The 11,715-nt window shown below is 33.3% G+C and overlaps 1 protein-coding gene across 3 annotated transcripts; it reads right to left on the minus strand.

Annotated features, from left to right (window-relative positions):
• Positions 1 to 318: 318 nt before the first annotated feature.
• GAUT7 (galacturonosyltransferase 7) lies at positions 319 to 9,573 on the minus strand. Of its 3 annotated transcripts, none has more exons than XM_088109872.1 (10): positions 9,269 to 9,573; positions 8,318 to 8,349; positions 8,141 to 8,197; positions 7,358 to 7,417; positions 4,677 to 4,893; positions 4,516 to 4,565; positions 3,277 to 3,578; positions 2,150 to 2,504; positions 1,527 to 2,060; positions 319 to 1,126 (listed from the first exon to the last, which is right to left on the minus strand). In XM_088109872.1, the coding sequence occupies exons 1-10, from the start codon at positions 9,423 to 9,425 to the stop codon at positions 851 to 853; spliced, it is 2,040 nt and encodes a 679-aa protein (XP_087965998.1). In that variant the 5' UTR covers positions 9,426 to 9,573; the 3' UTR covers positions 319 to 850. The 3 variants fall into 3 exon arrangements, with proteins under 3 accessions (XP_087965998.1, XP_087965997.1, XP_087965999.1); XM_088109871.1 differs by having other exon boundaries at positions 4,665 to 4,893; positions 9,269 to 9,572; XM_088109873.1 differs by lacking the exon at positions 8,141 to 8,197 and having other exon boundaries at positions 4,665 to 4,893; positions 9,269 to 9,572.
• Between the last annotated feature and the right edge of the window lie 2,142 nt (positions 9,574 to 11,715).

Raw genomic sequence — 11,715 nt, forward strand, 5'->3', positions numbered from 1 at the left:
CAAATGAGTTTTTTACAATTAAAAAATAAATTATCATATAAACCAATCCTTTTAACTCTTGAAAACCCATATTTATGAAATTTAGTGAGTAAGAAAGTCCTAAAAAATGCTCTAACAAAGCATATTTTACGGAGGTTGTCTAGAGTATTGGCGGAAACTATAGACAATGTCAATCAATCTCATTGTCTCAACGTATATTCAGAGTGCAATGTACCACACTTCTCGATCTTGGATACTACTGTCTACGAAAAGCACGTTTCACTGATACAGCAAACAATAATGAATTGCAAAGAAGAGTAGTTACAGTTGAAGTATTGCTAGAGGACAAAATTGTTACTTTTTCTTTTATAGAGCTGTTGGACAACATTCTTGTCATCGAATAGAAAAAACATGGGGCAAATTATGAAGCAAAGAACTAGAACAAATAGCTCTACCTGTTTCACAGCTACGAATAATTTACATCATGTAGAATAATAAAATCTTGAAACAAACAATTACTGTCTTTATATTGAGTTATTTTTCATGGACCAGCCTTGCTCATGTATAAATCTTCATAGTGCCCACCAGCACAGTGGGGGAAAACCTCAACACCAATTAGCTATCTCGAAAACAGTGAGGCTACTCAGATTTCTTGATCCTTTTGCCAGAAATGCAGGGAAGTTTCCAGGTTCCTTATTGACTGATTAATTTTATAATTGGTGTGTCAATCTCATCACCACCTTTTCCACAAAACCCCTTTGAAAACTAGATCACAAAATTGAGCACCCAAAGCACAGGCATCCTCTTGTTTCTTAAGAGCTCAACCCTACAACTTCCAAAACATGCAAGCTTACATAGGAACCATAACTTATTATGAATTTACATTGCATTCACTTAAAAGCTGATCCTCTTTGTTCAGAAACTTCTTCCAATAGCTCTTATACTGTGGAATTCCCAGATCAAGCCAAGGTTTCATGTTCCCATTATAGTGTAGCACCGGAGCTGTCTTAATGGACTGAGACTCAATGGTATAATTATGACCTAGTCCAGACACAACCCACTTATCCAGTGGATGTATTCTATTCTCAAAGGCGAGCAAGCTTGCCCGCCATGCAATACCTTCAGCAGATCCTTCTTTCACGGTCAACTACAAAAGGAAATAGAAGATCAGAAAATGTAAACAGCCCAAAATATGCACGACATAAACTTTCTTAAAATTAACTTCCATCTAACTTTTTTCCTTTGGTCATAAACTATCAAAAGGCTCTCCTATGTTAAAGACTAATCAAAACTTGATAGGCCCAATTGATCGATAGTGTGGGCAGGGCTTGTTCGAATTTGGGCTAGCTGCAATAAGTCAGGCCGAAATAAGTTTAGCCCAGACAACACATTTTATTGGTTTACAGGGGCAAAATCCATGAAGCTTGGCCCCAAATTTGACACTCATTGCCAACTATATTCAACTAGACTATCTCAATACTGTTATTTCCAACGATAGTGTTTTCTGTAAAGATGTATTTTAATTGTAGATAAATTAATTTACTTACCTCTTTTATCAACTTTTTGTAAGTTTGAGTCAGACCAAGTTCTCTCCACCTCCCCAGGTCAATTATGTTCAACCCCGACATCCATGCACAGGAATTGTGGCTGAAACCTTTCTCGCCCAGATAACTTCTCAGTTGACCCAGCTTTACTGAGCAGAACTGCTCTGCACCATTAACTTTATCTCCCAAGTCTATGTTCCACAAAGCAGATAAGTCTTGCTGAATAACAACATCATCATCCAGAACCACAACTTTCTTCAAATTGCTGAATAAATCAGGAAGTAAGTAGTGGGAATTAGAAAAAATTGAAAGGTATTCCGTTCTAATCTGGTTCGTGGATGGATTATCATAACCACGAAATGAAACCCAGAACTCCTCAGGCAAGGATAGAGGCAATGGATTTTCCATTTGGCTGTCCTGCTCAACATTCACCACTTGAACAGCAGCTTTTTTAAACTGGTTCCTCAAGAACCAGAGCTTCATTGCATAATAGTTTTCTCTATCAGTCAACACATGAAAAACCTGATTCAAACTTTCCTGAAACAACGTGCAGCCACAAGTAAAATTATTATTATAGTCGCTAATATTCAACCTTTATCAAATACAGGACTAGAAGTATAACATACTTTTGCATGAAATACAGTGGAGTTGATTACTACTGAAGCTGCAAGCACATTATTAGAGAAAATAACATAATGCTGCAAGGAAGAATCAGTAAACTTCTCTTCGTTAGCTTTTTCGTCGTATTGTGGGGATTTGAAATATTCTACAGTTAGTTTCAGTGACAGGCAGTGAAGACTCTTCGGCATTGTCAGCACATTAAGTTTATACAAGAATGCACTCTGTTTCATGTGGAACTTGGCTTCATCCTCGGTCAAATCAAATATTTGTCTCAATTTCTTGTCCACATTGGTGCATTCCACAGGGACTGATTTTATTCTGCTTATTGTATTTTCCATCTTCTTTGAATAACTCTCAGCCCTGTAAAATAATATTGATTACAATGTAAAGTTTCTAGCACATTTATAGCATTTTAAAAGTGAAAACAAAGAGACGCAGGTATAGTCAGTCCTGATTACGAGATGTAATAAAACTATTCATATGCTTAAACCTAAGATGAGATCTTTGCTTTTGGAAGTTAGTTCAAGAAAATCTCATTCACCGAGTGGTAACTAGTTTAATCCTTTCTGCCCCCGAATTCCTCTGAATAAAAGTTGAATCAGAACATGAAAAAATGAGCAACTGCATTGTTTGCTTCAAGCTCAAAGGCTTTTGCATGAGGGTGTGCTAAGAGATAATAAACCAATCAAGTGTCTACACCTAATACCTTTAGCTTTCAAGGGAGTTGATTCGTGACAATCCTGAAAGGTAAGAATGACAGCAATAGCTTTTGGTTTGAGGTAAAGCAACATAGTAAATCCAAAGATAAAACAAAGTCGAGACAAGAAAGAAAGATAAGGCTATGCTTCGGGGAATAATGTATAGACCAATGATTGTCTAGGGAACCAGGAATGTTGGAACTACTTTAAGGATTGTCTAGAAATGTGAAAATCTGGATTAAAAAACTACCGAAAACCTGATCAGCAAGCAGATATCAAAACAGAAATTAATTATTTTTTATAAGACTACTTGATTGAGGATGATATTTTCCCTAATTGCAACTATGAAATTCCAATAACAGTTCAAACAAAACGCAACTCAGACAAGTAAACTTTTTGGCCAAAGGATAAATAATACGAATATATCAGCTTACACTGGTGGAAGATCAGCATCTGAGGTAGATTCACTAAGCATGTGCTCCATCTCTTGTATATTCTGTTTCAGTTGGCGAGACAATTTATCTTTTGCTGGGAGTTTTGCAATGCTAGGATAATAAGCTCTAGTCACAAATAGTTGGTCTTTCAATTTCTTAATCAGGGTCTCTTTCATTTCTTGTCTATGTTCTTGTTGCCATAGGCAATAACTACCAAATGTGATCTGACACGAATTTCTGTCTTCATTGGTAGAGCTTGTTTTTGGGTGGGTGGCCTGTTCAATATGATCACTGCTAGGATTCTGTTGCAGAACTTAATCGGTGTAAGTTCTTATATGAATGACAATATATAAAATAACTTACAAAAAACTTAGCTGGGGAATAATAATGTGTGCAAGTTATATAACTTAATGTTATACTATGAATACTACCTTTGGACTCGGAACATAAGAAAAATTAATTACTTTCACACTAATTAAGAATAATAGTTAGGTTCATTTATTATTCTTGTATCTATACAATAAAAAGGTACTTTTGCTAAATGACCTTCTAATATTTAGTGGGGATAGTGCTTAGGTTTATAACTGAGGGTGTTTTTGAAAAATTAGCATCAAATAGGATTGAGGTCGTTGAAATTTACTTATATTTAAGTTCACCAAAAACATTACCTTTATTTTTACTTATATTTACAAAGCTTGGTAGTGTTATTGGTCTAAGCTTGTATTGGTTGGATCATATTGGTGGATGGCCTATATTATTATTAGCATTATACCAATCTGATCAATTAATAATCATTGGAAGATATAGTTTCAACATGGTGCGAGCAAAGCATTCACTTTCCATCATGACCTTTCCTCCCTTCCATTGAGCAGAATAGATTTCCCCCACATCTGAAACTCTTTCTTGTATGCCATCATGCCTTTCTCATCAAATATTTTCCCTTTTACAATCTTCTTCCCATAACAGCTGCAAGACCCTGTCTATGTTTTCTGCTTCTGGTTTTACTACTTAAGGTAGTGTTAGATGGCATGACTTTGTCCATATTATCTTAGGTCTTAGTATGCTATAATGTTATTGGATCAGCATCGTACCAGACACACTAGATACTAGATTTGCACTGGTTTAGATTATTAGTATAATTGGGACCTGGATCAATATTATGAAGTGAACTATTGAGTGCTATTAGTTGGTTAATGTGTTAAATAGAAGTTTCAACCAATTACAGTAATATATGCGTACATTTGAGGTTGGAGGTGATTGCAGAACATCATTAGGGGGCACCTTAGAACCTGAAAAATATTTAAGATTAAAAGCATAAAAAGGAGGGAAATGAGATACAAGAAGGTATCATGGGATGTGGGTAGTCTTATCAATGGCAGTAGAACAACCTCTTTGTTTACCATCACTGGCAGTCTTATCAATGGTGTTAGCAGAACCACCTCTTTGTTTATCATCACTGGCAGTCCTATCAATGGTCTCAGTAGAACCAACTCTTTGTTTATCATCACTGGCAGTCTTATCAATGTTGTCAGTAGAACCACCTCTTTGTTTATTATCACTGGCAGTTTTATCTATGGTGTTATTCTTGCCTTCATGAGCATATTGCTCGAGGACATCCTGTCATGAGATTATTATCGAAAATTAATGATATTGCCAAAAATATTCAACATGTATGATGCAGTGCCCCCCCACCCACTTGTTCTTGTCCTCCTTGCTCTTATCATTTTTTATCTAACAATTTAGACAAATCAGTACATTTAAGCCCCCAAAATACAAAAGAATTCTAATCCATTGATAAATGTGTCATGTTGAAACGGAACAAAGAGTTTAGGATATTGAAGGAGACTCGAGGAAGGAATTAATAACACTAAATGCATAATAATTCTTCTAATTCTGTGGACATCTAAAAATGAGTGCCTCACCATCTGGGTAATCCTTTGATTCTTCTATGTTGAGTATACGTCAGATAAAAAAGTCACACACTAAATCCTTATTCAGACATAAAGACACCATATAAAATTTAAAATTTAAATCCCCATAATAAAGAAAATAGAAAATGAACTTGTTTTGATCTTTGACAAGAAGTAAAAAAGTCACCAGGTCACTGGGTATAACCCATCAACCATTAGGACCTATCTAGGAAGGAGTCGACTATAGCTGTCTGGAATGGCAATTATAACACATAAGAAAAGACGCAACAAAACAAAATTAAAAAATACAGATTACAAAGAGAAGAGCATTCTCTTGCTATATTACTGAATCTCATAATCATATTAGGAATGCATGTTCAATAATACATACTATTTATACACGCAGTAGTCTAGTATTATCATTTATATCAGATTAAATTATATGCATTATGTCTACTAAGTCTATGAGATAATAATATGTAAATTAAAATATTTTATTATATTCTCCACCACTTGGTCACGTTCAAAGAATGAACTTTGCAAGTTAAGTCTTTCGTTACCAAATAATCATAAAAATAGAAAGGTAGCTGCACCAACATCCGTGGTTCCAGCCACTGGTTATGGAAATCCAAAGACAGCACAGTATCATAACACAAAATATATCAAAATCACAACCTTAACTGTAATTGTTAGAAAGGAAGGGAGAATTCTTAGAACCCAACGTCTGACAGCGCAATGATAGCATAAAGTAAACTGAAGTGTGGTCTGCAAATAACTAAGATATTGGGTTTGCTTGGAAAATCTTCAATATAAAGATTTTTAGGACAGAAAAAAAAAGAAAGAAAAATCAAATTAGCTTTTCCATAAATTAAAATTAGTTTATGTACAAGTTAAATTGTAGAAGATATTTAACTTAGTTTCTTCAAAATCTTATGTTTTAATTCATAGCTAAGTTAATTTCAACTTTTTGAGAAGCTAATATCATTTTTCCTTCTTATTTTTCTCTCATAAAGGTGTTTATGGACAAGTTTCTCCAAATAGGACTACAGTACACAAAAAGAACTAAAAATACAAGAGCAATCTGTCTTATTAAACAAAAAGAAAAGCAAAATGAAAGCTACCAATACGTCAAAAGGAAAAAAAGTGGAGTTGAACAAGATACAAACTTTTAAATATAAATGTGGCAAATAACTATAGCTTAACTGTTGTAAGTTGTATGGCAAGTTTAAAACTAAAATCACTAGATCTTTTGGGCACTGGTTCTTGCATTATAAGGTGTTCACTTTTTTATGTATCTATTTGGGGATTTTGGTTAACATTGGATGTGTCCTACTTTGGAACAATTTCTAATGGTTAGGTACAAAGGCTTCAGAAAAATGGAAGTAGCACATATCTTAGGGTAATGCAAAGTTCATGCAGTTCTTTAATACATTTAGTTAGTTAGGATCGGATTATTTTATGCCTCTCAACCATGGGATGGTAAAGAATGCATGGTATTCTTCTAAAATGCCATGTAAAAAATACTTACTTTGGCTTTTATAATGTATTTTTCTTTTTCTGTTCCTGGGAATTCTTATCCTTCTCTTTTGTATGTACTTTTCATCACTTTTTCATTCTAATGAATTTATTTATATACTAAAATCATAATAAAAACAAAAATCCTCAACAACTTACATGGAGGGAACATTAAGATTGAAATGGAACCAGAAACCTTATAATGATGACAGTTACAGAAACATGATTGACCCTCCATCTTTTTGGTTCAAAGTTTATGAGAGGGGGGATTTTAATGAAGAGAATGGGGTTGGAAACTATTAATTTACATACCCTTTAGACTAAAACAAAACCATTGAGCTTAAAAAGGATAACTTGGTCAGCACAATTCACAAAACTTTAAGCACTGTTTCCACCTTCCAACCTCCCCCACATTAGACGGGTTAGACTGGTTGCAAAATCAAATAAGGGGTTTATTTATCTTCTTATTTCCCCTCCCACCCTTGCATTCCCTCCCACCAAGAACTGTTCAGTTTTCTTTTCGATTACAGTTGGCAGGATTAAACATACACATTTTCCTTCTACAATTAAAAGATATGACAGAATTAACAATTAATAGCAAAAAAAATTTATCAACAAGAAATGCCGAATTTAACCAACACAGTATTATAGAGTACCTTTGGAAGAGTAGGTTCAAACTTTGTTATCAATTCCTTCACATGACTTGATTGTTCTCCCTGCAAAAGAAATTTACAATGCAACATGAATTTGATGTTTGGGGGCATAAGATTTAACTTTTTGAATGTTTGTATCATAAGTTATATCAGATTTGTGCACCAGTTATACGTTCCTTTTGGACTTCATTACTAATCACTGTTTTATGCATGTATACTGATTACTGATATACTATTTAATGAACGAATTACTTACTCTTTTTTTGTTTGCTTTGAGAATACCACATCAATAATAGTGCACATCAATTTAAAATTAGAAAAGTATTCAATCATCTCAAACTTAAGAAAAAGTAACTTATGTCGTTAGTTTTTCTGCAATTGTGGTGACAACTGTAAGTTGCCCACAACTAAATTTGTGAGGTTATGATCAACAATATTCTAAGGTTAACTAATTACTGATACACTATTTTTTCGTGTACAACGTTAAGCACCAAGGTTTCCTGATTACTGATACACTATTAAATGGTTGAATTTATTGATCATTTTCTCTGTTTTGAGAATATCCTGCCAACAATTGAGCACGCCAATTAAAAATTTGAAAAAGTATTCACTCATTTGACAGCCTAAAAATAGAACTTACACTGGAACTTCTATCTATTTCAGCAATTTGTCATAACTGTAACTAGACCACCACTTAATCAGTGAGGTTACTATGACCAACACTATACCACCTAAGAATGCTAGAACAAATGGATGGGTGTACCAATAAGGTGTAAACCACCATACCTCAGACTCATTATGACCAACATCGTGTCTATCATAACTTTCAAGACTTTTCTGATTCTGATTTGAAAAACAACAGACGTGAAGGGAGAACAAAAAAAAAGAGACATCAGTACAGTGAACACCAACATGGAAAAATTGTAACAATTCACAGATACTATTGTTGAATTGAAAGCTTACTGAAGGAGAATTCTTCTGTTCATATACATATCCTGCAAAATTGCAATGATAAATGAATACCAGGGTAAGGAAAAACAAAAAAACAAAAGAAATCAAGTCAAGGCACAAGACCTTCGATCAGAAGAGCAAATTCGACTACAAATAAAAGTGTATTTATGACCACTAATAATAAGTTCACATAAACTTTTCTGATAAATGCATGTAAATATATCCAAAGCACGGTACATGAATGTTAGAATTCCATTATAGTAGAGATACAAAACTATACAGAAAAATGCTATTTGCGAAAAAAGTGAAATGCAGATTATTCACTAACTCGATTGAATGGAGTTACTTCATTCATAATTGCAGTCACATCTCTAAAAAATTAAAAACAAACCATTGATTGAAACATACGTCCTGTGCTCCGAGGTTTTCATGATCCAATTATACGTACATTTAACCTTTCCGTCGTAAACACGATTCTACTATGTTTATGACAATTAAGACAACAATTAGATGCATTTTCTTACATGCTGTTTTACAAACAGAGAGGTCCACAACACAAATGCATTATGACAGTTAACGCCAATCTTTATTACACAGTTTAAATTGAAACTCTCCTTAGCACTGTACTTAAGTTCCATCCACCTTATCATTATTATTATTTTCACTATAAAAGCAAAACGAACATACAGATCTTTCATTGAATGCAAAAGAGTTCCGAGCTTGAAGTAAGGATGGAAATAAAACTCAATTCATTGATTAAAAACAAGCGGAGATTCGGCGACGCCGTTTCTTGCGCTGTGACTGAAGCGTTTAGATCTAGAGCGTACTGCAGTGTGGCGAACGAGGAAGAGAGCGAAGATAGAGAAATAGGAGGCTTAATTGGCGCGGATCTGGAGCGAAAGGAAAATGTGGAATAACGGAAGAGCGTTAATAGAGAGGAGAGAGATCTCGGCGAGATCGTACCGGAAGAGTGGAAGCCGTTGTGGAGACCAAGCAAGAAGACGAGAGGAACGAGCATGGAGAGAATGACGAGACCGAGCACCGCAATCACGAGCCCTCTCCACCGTCGTTTCGCGGGTACGCCGTACGACGGAACCGCGCCCAAACCACCGCTCTTCATCGGAGTTTGTTTTTTTATCTTCCTCTTTCTTCTCTCACACTATCTGTGGAGATGATATACCCCCTTTCTCTCTCCGTTTCTTTCCCTCTCACTCTACTTCTCTCGCTTTTCAGTTTTTTTTTTTTTTTAATTGTTTCTCATTTTGTGATATTCCGGTTCGCTTTTCGCGAGCGTATTATTGGACTCCAGTAATACCTTTATTTTTTTTGTATAAAATGGTTTTTGCTGTATTTTAATATTTCTCAACCGCCGACTGAGGAGTTAGTTTTATTTTTCAGTAGCATTTTCCGCTCCTCTACATGCTTCCATTGGTGGGCTGGCGCGAGCCTCGGTCCTTGCCCTACGATTGGATAGTGAGATTTGGAAAGATAGATTTAATGGCGGGTTAAGTTGTTAGATTACCGGCTATGGTAGGTATTCGGTAAAACTGTTAGGAAATTGCAGCGAGTGAAGACAGGTGGATTAATTTGAAAAATTCGTGTGTATCAGATTTTTTTTATTAAATTTAGAGTCTATCTTTCGGATATGTTTCATGTGAATATTTTAGACCATCAGTTACTTCAAAATCATCTAATAATTTTATTATCATAACAATTTATAATTAGATGTTAATAATTTATTTATATTTTATATACAGCTTGACAAAAACAAAATATAGCTAAAGGTAAAAATTTGATATAATGTAAAGCATTTTATACTAAGCAAAATCCTATTGGATTTGAATGTAATACATATTAGATGATTAAATAAAAAATATATTTTGTTCTTCTCGAATATAATTCAATTTGCAAATATCTTGAAAATGAGTTAAATTGTTTTAAGATTAAATAGGTTTTTAATTTTCAAACTATTATAAAAAATGTCAACTTTCTTCTACGCTTTAAAAATATACTGATTTTAATATTTTAAAAACCCTTTTAATACATGAAAATAAAAATTTTAATGTTTTAAAACATTACACTTTTTTAATATATCAAAACCATAATATTTTGAAAGCATAATTGATAACACCAAAAATCGATTTAAGAATCTATACCCATTTTAAACATATTTAATAATGATTGATTAGAAAGTAATGAGAAGTATGGACAATTTAAAATGGACATATTCAAGAGAAGAAAGAAGGCTCTTGAAATGAAATGAAATGAAATGAGATTATCTTTTTCCCATGCTAAAGTTAATTTATGTATAATTTTTTGTAAAAAAGAGATATATGAGAGCTTTAAACAAATTAACTTAAACATATACTAACTTTAAGTTATGGAGAGTAATTTCAATTTTTATTCTTTCTTTTTTCTGTAAGCACTTATGGAAAAACTCGTCAAAATAAATTCATAGAACTCCATGGTTTGTTGATGAAACGTTGGGAATTGTTCCAGCATTCTATCAAATTTTACATTGCATCCATCGTTTAAAATTTTATTTTCTTGAAACACACTAAATTAATTCTGAAAATTTTTATATGAAATAAGAGTGGGTGAGTGTCTATGAGTATCTTTTGGAAAAATGTTCTTAAAATTAACTTAGTACGTTCTGAAAAATAAAATCTAAAAAGGATGAGTTACATAAATAGATTTGATAGGTCCACGAAAAAAACCTGCCTAAAATGTTTCCTTTAGCTTCTAAAATTATTTGAGAGAACATCTTGTGCACGATTTACCTGTTCTTTGTCTCTTGCTTCTTTTTCTCTTATTTTTCTAATGGTAAAATCGTCGTATATTTTTTAATTTGATTTCCCGTTTTCAAATATTTGTACAGGAAATACTGAAAACTATTTTTTTTACTGTATCTTCTACAAATATTTAAAAATTTAAAAAGAATTTGTTTCCAATAATCTCATGTCGCATTTAGAAATTGAGATTTAAGATAATTTAAATATTATTTTTCTCTTTCTATTTTTTTAGTTGTCTTTTAAAAATAAAATTCAATCTCTAAAAAAAATAATACTTCGAATATATAGTGATTAATCACCATGTCACATGCAGACTTTGGATCAGAACATTAAAGCTCATTGTAGTGCTAATAATGGAACATTCAATCTTTATTCCCTCTATTAGGAATGATAAGTCATTTTTCTTAGACCCTAACACTACTATTCAAGAGACTTGGTATAGGAACATGGAAACTCACTCTTCTATCGATAATGAAACATTCGGTCTCTTAAACCCTTCACTTAGAATGACTTCAAAGTAGACAATATCTCAAATATATGGTGATTGACTCTAATAAAAAAAACAAAAATACCAAGTAACCACTCTCTTAGTTATCATAATCACTCCCTTAGTTATTT

This window comes from Vigna umbellata, chromosome 3 (genome assembly GCF_029865625.1).
Source record: "Vigna umbellata cultivar VRB3 chromosome 3, Vumbellata_1.0, whole genome shotgun sequence".
In the NCBI taxonomy this organism is placed as follows: domain Eukaryota; kingdom Viridiplantae; phylum Streptophyta; class Magnoliopsida; order Fabales; family Fabaceae; genus Vigna; species Vigna umbellata.